We start from the raw sequence: 20,592 nt of genomic DNA on the forward strand, positions 1-20,592 counted from the left end.
TAAATGTATTTAAAGGGGTACTCCGGTGAAAAACTTTTTTATTTTTTTTTAAATCAACTGGTGCCAGAAAGTTAAACAGATTTGTTAATTACTTCTATTAAAAAATCTTAATCCTTCCTGTACTTATTATCTGCTGAATACTACATCGTAAACTCTTTTCTTTTTGAAACACAGAGCTGTCTGCTGACATCATGAGCACAGTGCTCTCTGCTGACATCTCTGTCCATTTTAGGAACTGTCCACAACAGCATATGTTTGCTATGGGGATTTCCTTTTACTCTGGACAGTTCCTAAAATGGACAGAGATGTCAGCAGAGAGCACTGTGGTCATGATGTCAGCAGACAGCTCTGTGTTTCAAACGGTAAAGAATTTCCACTGTAGTATTCAGCAGCTAATAAGTACAGGAAGGATTAAGATTTTTTAATAGAAGTAATTAACAAATCTGTTTAACTTTCTGGCACAAGTTGATTTAAAAAAAAAAATATTTCACCGGAGTACCCCTTTAATCCCTTAAGGACCCTTGACGTACGCGTACGTTATGACACCCTGGTACTTAAGGACCCATGACGTACGCGTACGTCATGGAGAATTCCGGCCCCCACCGCGCACCGTCCGGGGATCGGACCGGGATGCCTGCTGAAATCATTCAGCAGGCATCCCGTGCAAACGCCCAGGTGGGTCATCACACCCACGATCCCCCTGAAGGCATAGGAGTGAGGTGGCAGGGGTGCCACCCCTCCTATCCCTGCTATTGGTGGTCTAGACGCGACCACCAATAGCAGATCGGGGGCGGGGGGTTTACCTTTCGTTTTCCTCGTCCTTCCCACCCCCAATAGGCGGGACAGGACGGGGACCGGTGCCGAAGATCCACTTACCGATCCGGGCGGGCGACGCAGGCTGTGGGCGATGGAGATCGGCGGGCGGCGATGACGTGCGGCTGGATCCGACGGAAGCCGGTGAGTTGCCTAGCAACATCTGGAGGGTACAGTTTGAGATCATTATACAGTGGTCTCTAACTGTAGCCCTCCAGATGTTGCAAAACTACAACTCCCAGCATGCCCAGACAGCTGTTTGGGCATGCTGGAAGTTGTAGTTTTTCAATAGCTGGAGGGCTACAGTTTGAGACCATTATATAGGGGTCCCTAAACTGTAGCCCTCAAGATCTTGTAAAACTACAACTCCTAGCATGCCCAAACAACTGTTTGCTGTCAGGGCATGCTGGAATTTGTAGTTTTGCAACAGCTGGAGGACCACAGTTTGGAGATCACCTTGCAGTGTTCTCTAAAACTGTAGCCCTCCAGATGTTGCAAAACTGCAAATCCCAGCATGTCCAAACAGCAAACAGCTGTCTCAGCATGCTGGTAGTTGTAGTTGCGTACCTCCAGCTATTGCATAACTACATCTCCCAGCATGCCCTTCGGCGATCAGTACATGCTGGGAGTTGTAGTTTTGCAACAGCTGGAGGCACACTGGTTGGAAAATACTGAGTTAGGTAACAGAACCTAACTGAAGGTTTTCCAACCAGTGTGTCTCCAGCTGTTGCAAAAGTACAACTCCCAGCATGCACATTCTGTAAGTACATGCTGGGAGTTGTAGTTTTGAAACAGCTGGAGGTTTGCCCCTCCATGTGAACGTACAGGGTACATTCACACGGGCAGGCTTGAAGTAAGTCTCCTGCTTCAAGCTTGGGCTGCGGCAAATTTTTCACCGCAGCGCAAACTCCTAGCGGGAAACTCACCGTAACACGCCAGTGCAAATTTTACCGCTAACATAAAGTAGAATATGTCACGAAAAAACAATCTCGGAATCAGAATGGAAGGTAAAAGCATCCCAGAGTTAATAATGTTTAAAGTGACAGTGGTCAGATGTTCAAAAAATGGCCGTGTCCTACAGTGAAAATTGGCTGGGTCCTTAAGGGGTTAACCAATGTAAATTACAAATATACATGTTATTATTTATATTAAAATAACTAATAAAATTTTTTTTTACCATTTATAAACTTCAAAAGGTTGCACCAAATCTATACACCATATTTGTATTGCCTAATGACAAATCTAACAGCCCTTGTGCAAACAGGCAAAAATCTCATCCAGCTGCTGTGCTGTGGTCATGTACAAACAGCAACTAAAGTGACAAGGTCATGTCCTAAAGGTCCCATTGATTTTAATGGTAGCCTCAAAGCAGAACTATGTAAAAAACACACAATAACACACAATAAAACCTGTGAGCCCCAATGGAGACAAGGATGAATTTGAATGATGACAAGTTCTGTATAGTGCCATAGAATATGTGGGTGCTATAAAAATAAAGGAATTATTAATATTAATATTATGTGAACATGTATAGGTTACTTCTCTAGAAAATGCATTTTTCTTTCATAGCACTGCCCATTGTAAAGAATTCATCAGGTACAGTATATCAATATCAATACCCATTTGGTTTGCCCATAACAACCAATCAGAGCTCAGGCTTCATTTCTCAAATTGCTCTAGTAAAGTGATAGCTGTGCTGTCATTGGTTATTATGGGAAAACCAGACAGTCTTTGTCCCTTCAGACCGATTGATAAATCTGGGCCAAAGTATTAATAAATATATATATATATATATATATATATATATATATATATATATGTATAGAATTTGGGAAATTTACAAATTTTATGTATTTCTTACAGACAAATATTGTGAAACTCCTCCTTGTACATCAAGCAAATCCTAATATTCTTAACTGTAATGGAGATAAACCTTCAGGTTAGTTTTCTCTTTCTTTTTGTAATTTGACATCTACTAGTACTGTAAGAAAAGCTTTCTACTTTACACTGCAATGAATGTTCAGTTATTCTATCTCTTTTGTATACCACGATTTGTGTATCCTTGTTTGCTTTCTTTATTTTTTCCAGGAAAATATTGCTACTGTGGATGACATAATACCCTTCTAAAACAGGGAATGCACTGGTTGGATGATGCAAGATTGACCATACATGTTCCCGATACAAATACTGATCTAAATGTTAGAGGGGAAACAATGGCAAAAATGACCCCCCCCCCCCCCCCCCCATCAACAAGAAATGACATTCCACTAACAATATATTCCAGGAATGTGTAAATTACCTTGGAATAACTTAACCTAAGACATACTCTAAGGGCTCACGCACATGCCACGCTTTCAAACTGAGCCATGATAGGCATAACATAAAAGTGCATATGGTCTCTAGTGTACCTCTGCATGCCTTTAATATCATATATAGGAACAAACTGCAATACATGAAGATGTCTGGAGCCCGACAGAGACTATACAGTGCTCTCTTAAAGGGTACTCCACTGGAAAACATTTTTTTTAAATCAACTGGTGCCAGGAAGTTAAACAGATTTGTAACTTAATTCTATTTAAAAATCTTAATCCTTCCAATACTTATCATCTGCTGGATGTTCCAAAGGAATTTTTTTTCTTTTTGGATTTCCTTTCTGTCTGACCACAGTGCTCTCTGCTGACACCTCTGTCCATTTTGTGAACTGTCCAGAGTAGGAGCAAATCCCCATAGCAAACCTCTCCTGCTCCGGACAGTTCTTAAAATGGACAGAGGTGTCAGCAGAGAGCACTGTGGTCAGACAGAAAGGAAATTCAAAAAGAAAATAACTTCCTAAATAGCATACAGCAGCTGATAAGTATTGGAAGGATTAAGATTTTTAAATAGAAATAATTTAAAAATCTGTTTAACTTTCTGGCACCAGTTGATAAAAAAAAAATGTTTTCCAGGGGAATACCCCTTTAAAGGGGTACTACCGTGCTGACAACTTATCCCCTATCTAAAGGATAGGGGATAAGTTGCCTGATCGCGCGGGGTCCCGCCGCTGGGGACCCCCGCGATCTTTCACGCAGCACCCCGCTCTCATCAGGCTCCGGGTCTGATGATGGGGCCGGTGATCGTGATGTCACAGCTCCGCCCCCGTGTGATGTCACGCTCCGTCCCCTCAATGCAAGTCTATGGCAGGGGCAAGACAGCTGTCTCGCCCCCTGCCCCATAGACTTACATTGAGGGGGCGGAGCGTGACGTCCCATGGGGCAGAGCCGTGACGTCACGATACTCTGGCCCCGTGATTGGCAGTCATCAGACCCAGAGCGGATGTTTGCTCCGGGGCCTGATGAGAGCGGGGTGTTGCATGCGAGATCGCGGGGTTCCCCAGCGGCGGGACCCCGCGCGATCAGGCAACCTATCCTCTATCCTTTAGATAGGGGATAAGTTGTCAGCACGGTAGTACCCCTTTAAGATTCTCGACAGCCTCTGTGCACTACTGTATGGGCTCCATACACTCCGGGCTCTTTTGTGCTCTACTTACCTAATACCATTACCTAATAATGTACCTCCATCCAGAAACATTGCTCTTGCTAACTACAGCTGCAAGAGGGGCAATGGTTATTAAAGGGGTATTCCGGGCAAAAACATCTTATCACCTAATAAGAAGTCTGATCGCGGCGAGCCCGAGGGGGCGTGACGTGACCTCACGAGGGGGCACAAGAAGGAATAGATGGATGAGACAGACTGAGGGTAAATAGTAGAATGAAAGTTCAGTAGACCGTTTAAACGTTAAAATAAATTGACATTTATTAATAGATAAAATACTGCCAAAAATGGTGATAGCGGTGCTGAGTGTACAGGTGTAGCTAGATGTGATGCATGTTATACATCTAGCTAGACAGTAGCGACTGACATACCTTTTCCCTACAGGAACCGATACATCTGGAGGAGACAGGACAAGGATCAACTGCAATCTCTTGTACTATATGTGCTACATAGTAGATTTAAATGGTTATTTTGAACAGTAACAATTTGTTTGCAAAACGCCATTGCATTACAGACCAATTCTGTGGAAAGTTTACAGTTTTACAGTAATCTTGGATTGCTCATCTGAGCTTTTTTACAGTGCCAACCCCCTGGTTATCATGCCTTACCCCCCTATATTTTATTATCACTATATTTGATGTATATTTTATTTTACTAATTTTATTGACCTATCAGGGTTGCTGAGTAAGGTGACCGCAAGGGCCCTGTGATCCCACCTGTATGCTCAGCACCGCTATCACCATTTTTGGCAGTATTCTATTAATAAATATCAATTTATTTTAAAGTTTAAATGGTCTACCGAACTTTAATTCTACAATTCCCCCTTAGTCTATCTCATCTATCTATTCCTTCTTTTCCCGTCCTTCCTATCTCTCTCCCTGTACGTCCCCTTTGCTATACACCATATCCCACCTAAGAATTTCTTGAGGACTGTACATATTTCTTTTATTTTTGGCGCTTTCTTTCAGTAAGTACTTTGGGTATTTTAGTGCCTCAGTTAACCTTTAGTGAGTTCTTTGATCACACTTATTGTTGAGCTGCACAAATCCTCTTTTTGGTTCTATACTGCAAAGTTGGTTTATCCCCTTAACGACCACGGATGTAAATGTACGTCCTGGTTTGGCGGTACTTCGCGCACCAGGACGTACATTTACGTTCTGTGTATGACCGAGCATCGGAGCGGTGCTCGTGTCATACACGGCAGGTTCCAGCTGCTATCAGCAGGCGGGGACCCGCTGGTAATGGCCGACATCTGCGATCCCACGGATGTCCGCCATTAACCCCTCAGATGCTGTGATCAGTACAGATCATGGCAGCCGCGGCAATGCGCATGTTAAAATAGATGATCAGATTGGCCGCAGCGCTGCCGCGGCGATCCCATCATCTGTAATGGCGGACGGAGGTCCCCTCACCTGCCTCCGTCCATCTCCCGGCGTCTCCTGCTCTGGTCTGAGATCGAGCAGACCAGAGCAGAAGATCACCAATAATACTGATCAGTGCTATGTTCTATGTATAGCACTGAACAGTATTAGCAATCAAATGATTGCTATAGATTGTCCCCTATGGGGACATAAAAAGTGTAAAAAAAAAGTTGAAAGTTTAAAAATAAAAAGTAAAAAAAAGTGATAAATCCCCTCCCCCAATAAAAATCTAAATTGTCAGTTTTTCCCATTTTACCCCCAAAAAGCATAATTTAAAAAAAACAAACATATTTGGTATCGCCACGTGTGTAAATGTCCGAACAATCAAAATATAATGTTAATGATCCCGTACGGTGAACGGCGTAAACGTAAAAAAAAAGTTTTTAAAAGTCCAAAAATGCTGCTTTTTTGTCACATTTTATTCCCTAAAGAATGATCTAAAAGTTTTATATATGCATATGTGGTGTCACGATGCCGGCTGGCAGGTAGTGGATCCTCTGTGCCAGAGAGGGATTGGCGTGGACCGTGCTAGTGGATCGGTTCTAAGTCACTACTGGTTTTCACCAGAGCCCGCCGCAAAGCGGGATGGTCTTGCTGCGGCGGTAGTGACCAGGTCGTATCCACTAGCAACGGCTCAACCTCTCTGACTGCTGAAGATAGGCGCGGTACAAGGGAGTAGACAGAAGCAAGGTCGGACGTAGCAGAAGGTCGGGGCAGGCAGCAAGGATCGTAGTCGGGGGCAACGGCAGGAGGTCTGGAACACAGGCTAGGAACACACAAGGAAACGCTTTCACTGGCACAATGGCAACAAGATCCGGCGAGGGAGTGAAGGGGAAGTGAGGTATAAATAGGGAGTGCACAGGTGAACACACTAATTGGAACCACTGCGCCAATCAGCGGCGCAGTGGCCCTTTAAATCGCAGAGACCCGGCGCGCGCGCTCCCTAGGGAGCGGGGCCGCGCGCGCCGGGACAGGACAGACGGAGAGCGAGTCAGGTACGGGAGCCGGGATGCGCATCGCGAGCGGGCGCTACCCGCATCGCGAATCGCATCCCGGCTGGAGACGGTATCGCAGCGCACCGGGTCAGTGGAGCTGCCCGGAGCGCTGCGGTAGCGAGAGAGAAGCGAGCGCTCCGGGGAGGAGCGGGGACCCGGAGCGCTCGGCGTAACAGTACCCCCCCCCCTTGGGTCTCCCCCTCTTCTTAGAGCCTGAGAACCTGAGGAGCAGACTTTTGTCTAGGATGTTGTCCTCAGGTTCCCAGGATCTCTCTTCAGGTCCACAGCCCTCCCAATCCACCAAAAAGAACCTTTTTCCTCTGACCGTCTTGGAGGCCAGTATCTCTTTCACTGAGAAGACGTCAGAAGAACCGGAGACAGGAGTGGGAGAAACTAATTTGGGAGAGAAACGGTTGATGATGAGTGGTTTAAGAAGAGAGACATGAAAGGCATTAGGAATACGGAGAGAAGGAGGAAGAAGAAGTTTGTAAGAGACAGGATTAATTTGGCACAAGACTTTGAAAGGACCAAGATAGCGTGGACCCAGTTTGTAACTGGGGACACGAAAGCGGACATATTTAGCGGAGAGCCATACCTTGTCTCCGGGAGCAAAAATGGGGGGAGCTCTTCTTTTCTTATCGGCAAACTTTTTCATGCGAGATGAAGCCTGTAAAAGAGAATCTTGGGTCTCTTTCCATATGGTGGAAAGATCACGAGTCACTTCATCTACAGCGGGCAAACCAGAGGGCAAGGGAGTAGGGAGGGGGGGAAGAGGGTGACGGCCGTACACCACGAAAAATGGGGATTTGGAGGAAGATTCAGAGACTCTAAAGTTATACGAGAATTCGGCCCATGGTAGAAGATCTGCCCAATCATCCTGGCGGGAGGAAACAAAATGTCGTAAATAATCACCCAAGACCTGGTTAATTCTTTCTACTTGTCCATTGGATTGAGGATGATATGCAGAAGAAAAGTTTAATTTAATCTTGAGTTGTTTACATAGAGCCCTCCAGAATTTTGACACGAATTGGACGCCTCTATCCGAGACTATCTGTGTGGGCAACCCGTGAAGACGAAAAATGTGTACAAAAAATTGTTTAGCCAACTGAGGCGCTGAAGGAAGACCAGGAAGAGGGATGAAATGTGCCATCTTGGAGAATCGATCAACGACCACCCAAACAACAGTGTTGCCACGGGATGGGGGTAGGTCTGTAATAAAATCCATACCAATCAGAGACCAAGGCTGTTCGGGGACAGGCAGAGGATGAAGAAAACCAGCGGGCTTCAGGCGAGGAGTCTTATCCCGGGCACAGACAGTGCAGGCTCGCACAAAGTCCACGACATCCGTCTCCAGAGTCGGCCACCAATAGAAGCGAGAGATGAGTTGCACAGATTTCTTGATGCCTGCATGACCTGCGAGATGGGAGGAGTGACCCCATTTGAGGATTCCGAGGCGTTGGCGTGGAGAGACGAAGGTCTTTCCTGGAGGAGTTTGCCTGATGGAGGCTGGAGAAGTGGAAATCAGGCAGTCAGGAGGAATGATGTGTTGCGGAGAGAGTTCAACTTCCGAGGCATCCGAGGAACGAGAGAGAGCATCGGCCCTAATGTTCTTATCGGCAGGCCGAAAGTGAATTTCAAAATTAAATCGGGCAAAGAACAGAGACCACCTGGCCTGGCGAGGATTCAGCCGTTGGGCAGACTGGAGATAGGAGAGGTTCTTGTGATCGGTGTAAATAATAACTGGAAATCTTGATCCCTCCAGCAGATGCCTCCATTCCTCAAGTGCTAATTTAATGGCTAGAAGCTCTCGATCCCCGATGGAGTAGTTCCTCTCCGCCGGAGAGAAGGTCCTAGAAAAAAAACCACAAGTAACAGCATGCCCGGAAGAATTTTTTTGTAGAAGGACCGCTCCAGCTCCTACAGAGGAGGCATCAACCTCCAATAGGAAGGGTTTAGATGGGTCAGGTCTGGAGAGCACGGGAGCCGAAGAAAAGGCAGACTTGAGCCGTTTAAAGGCGTCTTCCGCTTGAGGAGGCCAAGACTTGGGATTGGCATTTTTTTTGGTTAAAGCCACGATAGGGGCCACAACGGTAGAAAAATGTGGAATAAATTGCCTGTAATAATTGGCGAACCCCAAAAAACGTTGGATAGCACGGAGTCCGGAGGGGCGTGGCCAATCTAAGACGGCAGAGAGTTTGTCTGGATCAATTTGTAGTCCCTGGCCAGAGACCAAGTATCCTAGGAAAGGAAGAGATTGGCATTCAAACAGACATTTCTCTATCTTGGCATAAAGTTGATTGTCACGAAGTCTCTGAAGAACCATACGGACATGCTGGCGGTGTTCTTCTAGATTGGCAGAAAAAATCAGGATATCGTCCAGATATACAACAACACAGGAGTATAAGAGATCACGAAAAATTTCATTAACAAAGTCTTGGAAGACGGCAGGGGCGTTGCACAGGCCAAAGGGCATGACCAGATACTCAAAGTGTCCATCTCTAGTGTTAAATGCCGTTTTCCATTCATCCCCCTCTCTGATGCGGATGAGATTATAAGCACCTCTTAAGTCCAGTTTGGTAAAGATGTGGGCACCTTGGAGGCGATCAAAGAGTTCAGAGATGAGGGGTAGGGGGTAGCGGTTCTTTACCGTGATTTTATTAAGACCGCGGTAGTCAATGCAAGGACGTAGAGAGCCATCTTTTTTGGACACAAAGAAAAATCCGGCTCCGGCAGGAGAGGAGGATTTACGGATAAAGCCTTTTTTTAAATTTTCCTGGATGTACTCCGACATAGCAAGAGTCTCTGGGGCGGACAGAGGATAGATTCTGCCCCGGGGTGGAGTAGTGCCCGGGAGGAGGTCGATAGGACAATCATAAGGCCTGTGAGGAGGTAGAGTCTCAGCTTGTTTTTTGCAAAAAACATCCGCAAAGTCCATATAGGCCTTAGGGAGACCGGTTACAGGGGGAACCACAGAGTCACGGCAAGGGGTACTGGGAACCGGTTTTAGGCAGTCCTTGAAACAAGAGGGCCCCCAACTCTTGATCTCCCCAGTGGACCAATCCAGGGTTGGGGAATGGAGTTGAAGCCAGGGTAGTCCAAGGAGGATTTCGGAAGTGCAATTTGGGAGGACCAAAAATTCAATCTTCTCGTGATGAGGTCCGATGCACATTAGAAGGGGCTCCGTGCGGAAACGTATGGTACAGTCCAATCTTTCATTGTTTACACAATTGATGTAGAGGGGTCTGGCGAGACTGGTCACTGGGATGTTGAACCTGTTGACGAGAGAGGCCAAAATAAAATTTCCTGCAGATCCGGAATCCAAGAAGGCCATAGTAGAGAAGGAGAAGGAGAAGGCAGAGGCAGATATCCGCACAGGCACAGTAAGACGTGGAGAAGCAGAGTAGACATCAAGGACTGTCACACCTTTGTGCGGAGTCAGCGTACGTCTTTCCAGGCGGGGAGGACGGATAGGACAATCCTTCAGGAAGTGTTCGGTACTGGCACAGTACAGGCAGAGATTCTCCATGCGGCGTCGTGTCCTCTCTTGAGGTGTCAGGCGAGACCGGTCGACCTGCATAGCCTCCACGGCGGGAGGCACAGGAACGGATTGCAGGGGACCAGAGGAGAGAGGAGCCGGGGAGAAAAAACGCCTTGTGCGAACAAAGTCCATATCCTGGCGGAGCTCCTGACGCCTTTCGGAAAAACGCATGTCAATGCGAGTGGCAAGATGGATGAGTTCATGTAGGTTAGCAGGGATTTCTCGTGTGGCCAGAACATCTTTAATGTTGCTGGATAGGCCTTTTTTAAAGGTCGCGCAGAGGGCCTCATTATTCCAGGATAATTCTGAAGCAAGAGTACGGAATTGTACGGCGTACTCGCCAACGGAAGAATTACCCTGGACCAGGTTCAACAGGGCAGTCTCAGCAGAAGAGGCTCGGGCAGGTTCCTCAAAGACACTTCGAATTTCCGAGAAGAAGGAGTGTATAGAGGCAGTGACGGGGTCATTGCGGTCCCAGAGCGGTGTGGCCCATGACAGAGCTTTTCCAGACAGAAGGCTGACTACGAAAGCCACCTTAGACCTTTCAGTAGGAAACTGGTCCGACATCATCTCCAAGTGCAAGGAACATTGGGAAAGAAAGCCACGGCAGAATTTAGAGTCCCCATCAAATTTATCCGGCAAGGATAGTCGTAGACCAGAAGCGGCCACTCGCTGCGGAGGAGGTGCAGGAGCTGGCGGAGGAGATGATTGCTGAAGCTGTGGTAGTAGCTGCTGTAGCATCACGGTCAGTTGAGACAGCTGTTGGCCTTGTTGCGCTATCTGTTGTGACTGCTGGGCGACCACCGTGGTGAGGTCGGCGACAACTGGCAGAGGAACTTCAGCGGGATCCATGGCCGGATCTACTGTCACGATGCCGGCTGGCAGGTAGTGGATCCTCTGTGCCAGAGAGGGATTGGCGTGGACCGTGCTAGTGGATCGGTTCTAAGTCACTACTGGTTTTCACCAGAGCCCGCCGCAAAGCGGGATGGTCTTGCTGCGGCGGTAGTGACCAGGTCGTATCCACTAGCAACGGCTCAACCTCTCTGACTGCTGAAGATAGGCGCGGTACAAGGGAGTAGACAGAAGCAAGGTCGGACGTAGCAGAAGGTCGGGGCAGGCAGCAAGGATCGTAGTCGGGGGCAACGGCAGGAGGTCTGGAACACAGGCTAGGAACACACAAGGAAACGCTTTCACTGGCACAATGGCAACAAGATCCGGCGAGGGAGTGAAGGGGAAGTGAGGTATAAATAGGGAGTGCACAGGTGAACACACTAATTGGAACCACTGCGCCAATCAGCGGCGCAGTGGCCCTTTAAATCGCAGAGACCCGGCGCGCGCGCGCCCTAGGGAGCGGGGCCGCGCGCGCCGGGACAGGACAGACGGAGAGCGAGTCAGGTACGGGAGCCGGGATGCGCATCGCGAGCGGGCGCTACCCGCATCGCGAATCGCATCCCGGCTGGAGACGGTATCGCAGCGCACCGGGTCAGTGGAGCTGCCCCGGCTGGAGACGGTATCGCAGCGCACCGGGTCAGTGGAGCTGCCCGGAGCGCTGCGGTAGCGAGAGAGAAGCGAGCGCTCCGGGGAGGAGCGGGGACCCGGAGCGCTCGGCGTAACATGTGGTATCGATAAAAATAAGAGATGACGGCGCAAAAAATTAGCCCTAATACTGCCCTATATATGGAAAAATGAAAAAGTTATAGGTGGTCAAAATAGGGCGGTACAAAAAAAATCTGTGTATCATTTTAATTGTATTGACCCACAAAATAAAGAACACATGTTATTTTTACCATACATTGTACAGTGTGAAAACGAAACCCTCCAAAATGTGCAAAATTGTGGTTTTCATTTAAATTTCCTCCCTTAAAAAATATTTTTTTGGGTTCGCCGTACATTTTATGGTAAAATGAGAGGTTTCATTACAAAGTACAATTGGTCACGCAAAAAACAAGCCCTTATATGGGTCTGTAGATAGAAATATGAAAGAGTTATGGATTTTAGAAAGCGAGGAGGAAAAAACGAAAATGCAAAAATAAAATTGGCCTGGTCCTTAAGGTCAAAATGGGCTTGGTCCTTAAGGGGTTAAGCAACTGAAGTTTGTTTTTTCCAATAACCTTTTGTTTTCACCTTTGGAAATCACTAAATCAAATGGCCCTGATTTACTGAGAGTGTTGGGTTTTTATTAGTGTAGAATGATGTGTCAGACTCATGATTCATGATGGTTCTTCTCTATTTACTATGGGGACACACAGGTCGGGAAATTTCTGAATAACTTTTTCTTAGTGGGAATTTTTCAGCCATTTTTTCACAGAATTTTGTGTGAATGTAATAGTAAATAGGTCAGGTTGTGAGAACAAGTCACAGGCACAATTTGTGTCACAGTACACCTATGCCACATTTTGGTACACAACCCAACCAAAGCAGGTCAGGTTCACAGTAGAAAATCAGGACCAATATGTGTTTCCCATTTCTCATATTACTTTATGCTCTGCAGTCAGGATTGTAACAGAAGAAGGGTACATAAGATGCCAATGGTGATTTTGTCCCAGCCATCAGTAGCAATCCAAGAATATGTTAATATGGAGTAGCATAGATGTAGAAAATATTGCACCACTGCCCCAAAACTAACTAGTGCAAAAGCTACAAGTACATGCAATAAACGTTTTGTTGTGATTTTGTTGCAATTCAATGAAGAAAGCAGTGCAAGACAGATCATTTTTTTAAATCATACATACGATTTTACATACATGCATTATTAACTATTTAATCTATCCACAGATATAGCTGCCACAGAATTCATGCAAGACATGCTGCTGAAAGTGGAAGACCTCTCAGAAGAGAAAAATAAAAATCCCTCCTCTATCCCGGTGTTCCAGAATGAACAGTATGAAGAAATCTTACATGATCTTCCTCTGGCTGCCAGTAAGCTGTAAGTTGTGTTATTGTGACTTTACTGAATGTGTTGTTATAGTGAAATAATATAGTTAAAGGCTGGCAGTTGTAGTTTTGCATTTGATATAGCCATTGGTTGGAGAATCCAAAGGATAGGGGATAAGATGCCTGATCGCGGGGCTCCTGCCGCTGGGGACCCCCGTGATCTTGCACGCAGCACCCCAGTTAAAATCAGTCCGCCCCCTCCCATAGGCTTGCATTGAGGGGTGGAGCGTGACGTCACATGGGGGCGGAGGCGTGATGTCACACGCCGCCTGCCCCGTGGTCGCCGGTAATCAGACCCGGAGCGAACACGCTGCGGGGACTGATTTTTACTGGGGTTCTGCATGCAAGATCACGGGGGTCCCCAGCTAAGATGTCTAAGTGCCGGAGTACCCCTTTAAAACTGCCTTAAAACTGTCATGACATTTGGGCCATGTAAAGTAACAACAGTATGTTAAATGTGCTTAGAATATCAATCTAGCATTTCCTTTCCCTACTTTATTATAGGTTTTATGATCTCAAAAAACACTTTTGTATACAGGCAGCAACAGCTGGATAGGCGTGGCCAGGGGTTTGCTTTTCTCTGAGCCGCTACACGGGGACCGCTGTGTGATTGACACACAGGTTCCCAGCGCATACGCCCTGCAACGCTCCTTCGTGCTGCTGGGGAGTTCACTAATCTCTCTCTGCGCTGGTTGCTGGTCACTAGAGGCAGAAAGTGAACGTGCTCTCTGCCTCCAGCATTACACTCCACATCAGGAGCGATGCAGGGCGCATATGCTGGGATCTGTGTGTCAATAACACAGCAGTCCCAGTGCTGAAGTAAAGGAGATAGGCGTGGCAGCTCAGGCCACACCTATCCGACTGTTGCTGGCTGTATACAAAAGTGTTTTTTAAGATCATAAAACCTGCAATAAAGTAGATAAAGGTAATTCTGGATTGATATTCTAAGCATATTTAACATACTATTATTACTTTATATGGCCCAAATATCACAACAGTTGTGCTTTAATATTTATCAAGACATACAATTTGTATTGTAAGGCTTTACTTTACTGGTGCCAGAAAGCTAAACAGATTTGTAAATTACTTCTATTTAAAAACTTTATCCTTACAGTACTTATCAGTTGCTGTAAACTACAGAGGAAGTTCCTTTCTTTTTGAATTTCCATTTTGTCTGACCACAGTGCTCTCTGCTGACACCTCTGTCCATATCAGGAACTGTCCAGAGCAGGACAGGTTTGCTATGGTGATTTGCTTCTACTCTGGACAGTTCCTGAGAGCACTGTGGTCAGACAGAAAATAAATAAAAAAATGTAAAAAAATAAGAACTTCCTCTGAAGTATACAGTAGCTGATAAGTATTAAAAGGATTAAGATTTTTAAATAGAAGTAATTTACTAATCAGTTTAACTTTCTGGCACCAGTTGATAAAAAAAAAAAAAAAAAATAGTTTTCACCGGGGTACCCCGACTTTAAAAATTTTTGTAGTCGAGAAACTTCAGACCCTTTTTGTTCTTTTTTGTTTATATTTGGGCTTCTTAAAATAAATAAATAGTTTTGACTGTACGCCTTTGTAAAATTAGAATTGACTGCTAGAATTGACTGCTCTTCCCCATTGAAAACTAGTTTTGACTGAATACCTTTGTGAAAACTAGAATTGACTGTTTTTTCCTAGTTAAAACCAGTTTTTACTGAATGCCTTTGTGGAAACACCAATGTTTACTAAATGCCTTCTTACAAACTAGAGTAATTACTGAAAAACTTCATACAAACTAGAATATTTACTGAATGCCTTCGTACAAACTAGAATTTACTGCTAATCAAAAAACAAATGTCAATTAAAACTGGTTTAAAGTAAAGAAAACTAGTTTTAACAAAATTACTCAGTTCAAACTGTTTTCACAGAGTTCAAAGTTCATTTAGCTTACACATGGTGCTTGAGATCAAAGTTCATCTAGCTCACACGCAGGGGCTGACTGACAGGCCGGTCCATTCGGACCTGCTTGTCCTCAGTGTACAAAGCCCAGCTTGTCCTCAGTGTACAGAGCCCTGCTTGTCCTCATTGTACAGGGCCCCGCTTGTCCTCAGTGTACAGAGCCCTGCTTGTCCTCAGTGTACAGGGCCCCGCTTGTCCTCAGTGTACAGGGCCCCACTTGTCCTCAGTGTACAGGGCCCAGTGTGTCCTCAGTGTACGGGGCCCAGTGTGTCCTCAGTGTACAGGGCCTGCTTGTCCTCTGAGGACAAGCGGGGCTCTGTACACTGAGGACACACTGGGCCCTGTACACTGAGGATAAGCAGAACTCTACACACTGTGTACAGAGCCCCGCCTGTCCTCAGTGTACAGAGCCCTGCTTGTCCTCAGTGTACAGGGCCCCGCTTGTCCTCAGTGTACAGGGCCCCGCTTGTCCTCAGTGTACAGGGCCCCGCTTGTCCTCAGTGTACAGGGCCCCGCTTGTCCTCAGTGTACAGGGCCCCACTTGTCCTCAGTGTACAGGGCCCGCTTGTCCTCAGTGCACAGGGCCTCGCTTGTCCTCAGTGCACAGAGCCCCACTTGTCCTCAGTGTACAGGGCCCCACTTGTCCTCAGTGTACAGGGCCCCACTTGTCCTCAGTGTACAGGGCCCCATGTGTCCTCAGTGTACAGGGCCTGCTTGTCCTCCGAGGACAAGCGGGGCTCAGTGTACAGAGCCCCGCCTGTCCTCAGTGTACAGGGCCCCACTTGTCCTCAGTGTACAGGGCCTGCTTGTCCTCCAAGGACAAACGGGGCTCTATACACTGAGGACAAGCGGGGCTCTGTACACTGAGGATAAGCGGAACTCTGTACACTGTGTCCTCAGCTTGTCCTCAGTGTACAGATCCCTGCCTGTCCTCAGTGTACAGAACCCCGCCTGTCTTCGGTGTACAGAGCCCCGCTTGTCCTCAGTGTACAGATCCCTGCCTGTCCTCGGTGTACAGATCCCCGCCTGTCCTCGGTGTACAGATCCCCGCCTGTCCTCGGTGTACAGATCCCCGCCTGTCCTCGATGTACAGATCCCCGCCTATCCTCGGTGTACAGAGCCCCGCTTGTCCTCAGTGTACAGATCCCTGCTTGTCCTCAGTGTACAGAACCCCGCCTGTCCTCGGTGTTCAGAGTCCCGCCTGTCCTCAGTGTACGGATCCCCACCTGTCCTCAGTGTACGGAGCCCCGCTTGTCCTCAGTGTACAGAGCCCTGCCGAAGAAGTGCCCTGATCTCTCTGCCAGCTTTCTTAGTCGGCATCTGCATGGACACATAAACAGGCTAGCCTGGCCAGGTGGGTGGCTTATGAATTGTATAATTGTATGTATTTTCTACCTGCCTTTCACCGCTCCCTACATGATGGAACAGTCTGACTTAGTTATATGTGAAATATAACTTATATCTCTGACTGTGCCATCATGTAGGGGCGGTGAAAGGCAGATAGAAGATGGACTAGGCTTCCCAGCAGCACAGAGTATTTCAGACAGTCTGCCTCACTGCAGTTCCCTCCAGAAATACTCTGTGCTGCTGTGCTATTTCTGTAATAACTCTAAGAGGCCTCAGCCTCACCCAAGCAGGGGGCAAAAAAGGTAAAGTGTGTGGCTTATGAATGGACTAGTTGCTGTTTTCTACCTGCCTTTCACCGCTCACTATATGATGGCACAGTCAGAGATGAGTTATATATCTGACTGTGCCATCATGTAGTGAGCGTTGAAAGCCAGGTACTCCTGTGAAAAACTTTTTTTTTTTTTTTAATCAACTGGTACCAGAAAGTTAAACAGATATTTAAATTATTTCTATTCAAATTTTATAATCCTTTCAGTACTTATTAGCAGCTGTATACTACAGAACAATGTATTTTCTATTTAAGGGATTTATTTTCTGTCACGACCACAGTGCTCTCTACTGACACCTCTGTCCATTTTAGGAACTGTCCAGAGCAGAAGAAAATCCCCATAGCAAACATATGCTGCTCTGGACATTTCCCAAAATGTACAGAGGTGTCAGCAGAGAGCACTGTGGTCGTGACAGAAAAGAAATCCCAAATAGAAGAGAATTTCCTCTGTAGTATACAGCAGCTAATAGGTACTGGAAGGATTAATAATGTTTAATAGAAGTAATTTACAAATCTATTTAACTTTCTGGCACCAGTTGATTTAAAAAAAGTTTTCCACCGGAGTACCCCTTTTGGACTGGGTATCACAGACAGAGATCCCAAAAAGGAGGAGTTCAGTGTTTTAAGGCACTTGGGGGGAGATTCATCAAAACCTGCCCAGAAGAAAAGTTGCTGAGTTGCCCATAGCAACCAGATCATTTCTTTCATTTTTGAAAAGGCCTCCGAAAAATGAGAGAAGCAATTTGACTGGTTGCTATGGGCAACTGGACAACTTTTCCTCTGCACAAGTTTTGACAAATCTCCCCCTCGGTGTAGTTAAAGTGATTGGCATTGCCATCCCTCAAAGTACCCCATAGCCTCAAGCGCACTGCACCCCCTATTCCTTTCTATGGCAAATATTCATATGCATACTGGGTGGGAATAGGGGCGGGGCAGCGGTGGGGCCTGCTCACACGTGTTGCTCCTTCTTATTGGTTGTGTGACATCACCTGACTCATGGTGGGTTCACCACACCACCTCCGCATACCCGTGTACCCCTCTGCTAAGCACGCTCATGTAGGTTGACCATGCTGCCTCCACCCACGTACCCCCTCTGCTAAGCACGCTCGTATGGGCTGACCACGACGTCCTTGCATACCCATGTATGCCTCCGCTAAGCACCAAAACAAAACTTTTAATGCTGTACATCTTGGCAAAACAATAGTCTTTCTAATATACTTCTTTAAAAAAAAAATCCCATTTTATTAAAGAAGACTGTCTTTGAAAATCACGTCACTAGGGGTCCCCATACCTGCGGGGACACTGACGAGTCCCGCAACATCATCAGCTTGTCCACGAGTCATGGACAAGAGATGGCTGATGGACAAAGCTGTGGATGGGACTAGCGTTCTGCTGTGCTCGCTCCCGGCCTGTCACTTTGCCTGGGGGAGCGAACGGTTGCAGGGAGCGAGCGTGCATGAATTTACAGCATCAGTGCTAGGAGCCTCTTAGGATCGCAGCACAAGACCAGGAGTTCATTAACTTGTATGAAGCTTCTCTTCAAGGGACACCATTATATTTTTCTGTACATTTTTCTACTTTGCTACTTTTCTGTGGTGGCAAAGTTAGGCAGAAGGGGAAAACAGTGATGTGGGATGTTATGGAGGTACAGGCAATGCATAAGAAGATATGTGACTTTGACTTCTGTAATATGCTGACAGTCAGGGGCATCACTAAAAAGACAAGTGGCCCAAATGTCAGCTGCTGAGTGAGTCCATATATCAGTGTTTCCCAAGCAGGGTGCCTCCAGCTGTTGCAAAACTACAACTCCCAGCATTATCAGATAGCCAAAGACTTTCCATGCAGATGGGGACATTTGTAGTTTTGAAACATCTGCTTGGGAAACACTGCCATACACTCAGCAATCTTTGCCTGCCTGCTCAGCTCCTCCCCATTCTCCACCCCGCCCCCTGTTGTGCATGTGATCTCAGACTCACACAGAGGCCTGCTGGGGTCAGAGAAAAGATTTGAGACTGCAAGAGAACAGAAGATTAGCAAGATACAAAGTTAAGAGTATAAATACTGTGCCCTGGTCCCTGCCCTTTAATACTACTCCACCCCAACACAGTGACATCACTGCATATTTACTCTATACTGTAACATCACTGCATTATCTTAGTACTCTGACATAATTAAGGTTATCCCTATAATGTGACATCTCTCATCACTGTGTATTATCCGTTCACTGTATACATTATCCCTGTACTGTGACATCACTGTGTGTATTATCCCTGTACTGTGACATCTCTCATTACTGTGTAGTATACCTGTACTGTATGCATTATCCCTGTACTGTGTGCATTATTCCCATACTGTGACATCACTGTGTGTATTAACCCTGCACTGTGATATTATTGGGGATATTATCCCTGTAATGTGACATAACTGTGTGCATTATCCCTGTACTGTGTGCATTATCCATGTACTGTGACATCACTGTGTTTAATATCCCTGTAATGTGACATTGCTCACACAGAGGCCTGCTGGGGTCAGGGAAAAGATTTGAGACATTGTACTCAAACAGGTTTTTCTAGTTTTAACTAGTTTTAACCCCTTCCCAATGCATGACATACATGTACGTCATGGAAGGTTTTCCCGACCTGTGACTTACATGTACGTTATGCAGATACTGGCCACCACTGAACGTGTAGTGCTGTGCCTGGTAAGAAGGTGGCTGATAACCAGCCATCTTGCCTCGGGACCAGTGCCCCCCCACTGCCACCACCATGATGACTGCACCGCGCTTGAGCTGACAGGAGAAAAAGAAAGAAGAGCCACAGGAGGTATGTATGCCGGAGGGGAGGGGGGTAGAGGGTGGAAATTGCTGCCTGCTATGGGGGAACTGCTGGCTGATATGGGGGAACTTCTGCCAACTATGGTTGGACCTCTGCTGCCTACCTAATGTGGGGGACTTCTACTGGATACCTAATGTGGGGGAAATCTGCTAGATACCTAATGTGGGGGACTTCTGTTGCCTATGTGGGGAGCTATCTACTACCTTCATGCTATTATGGAGACTAACTGCCAAGCTAATGGAGGGGCTACTTAGCTTATATGAGGGTTTTTATTTATGGGGCAACTATCTGGGGAATTTACTTTTACATTCATTATGTTTTTTTTTCTTTTCTTTTTTATATATAAAAAAGCCCTTCCATAATAAAAACTGAAAACGTCCCCTTTTAACCATAAAAAAACTGTCACATGACATTTAAAATAGTATCGTAATTGGTATCGGCGATTGCTTTAAAAAAAAGTATAGGTATTCGTACTTGGTCTTAAGAAAAATGGTATCGGGACATCCCTAATAAATAGATTCATTTGGCATGACTATCTTTTACAAGTAGAGAATTTCTAATCTAGAAAAATGTAAAAAAAAAAACACTGCATGTTTAAAGTAGACTGTCACAAAAAACAACCTCAAGCAAAAAAGAAACTGTCACTTTTAGTTTCTACAAAGACGTACAGTAAGTATTATAGTTTGTAAGAAGGCATTCAGTAAATGTTCTAGTTTGTACAAAGACATTCAGTAAATATTCTAGTTTGCACAAAGGTGTTTAGTAAAAACTGGTGTTTCAACAAAGACGTTCAGTAAAAACTACTTTTAACTAGGAAAAAGCAGTCAATTCTAGTTTTCACAAAGGCTTTTAGTTAAAACTAGTTTTCAATGGGGAAAAGCAGTCAATTTTAGCTGTGAATTCTAGTTTTCTCAAA

At 46.0% G+C, this 20,592-nt stretch overlaps 1 protein-coding gene across 8 annotated transcripts in view; it reads left to right on the plus strand.

Annotated features, from left to right (window-relative positions):
* The window catches only part of MYO16 (myosin XVI), a 483,589-nt gene that overhangs the window by 207,018 nt on the left and 255,979 nt on the right, over positions 1-20,592 (plus strand). For all 8 annotated transcript variants that reach the window (XM_056555738.1, XM_056555737.1, XM_056555733.1 and 5 more), the window contains 2 exons: positions 2,677-2,752; positions 13,074-13,224. In XM_056555738.1, coding sequence (XP_056411713.1) covers positions 2,677-2,752; positions 13,074-13,224 — 227 coding nt within the window. The remainder of the gene's footprint in view (positions 1-2,676; positions 2,753-13,073; positions 13,225-20,592) is intronic.

The sequence above is a fragment of the Hyla sarda genome, chromosome 2, assembly GCF_029499605.1.
Source record: "Hyla sarda isolate aHylSar1 chromosome 2, aHylSar1.hap1, whole genome shotgun sequence".
Taxonomy (NCBI): domain Eukaryota; kingdom Metazoa; phylum Chordata; class Amphibia; order Anura; family Hylidae; genus Hyla; species Hyla sarda.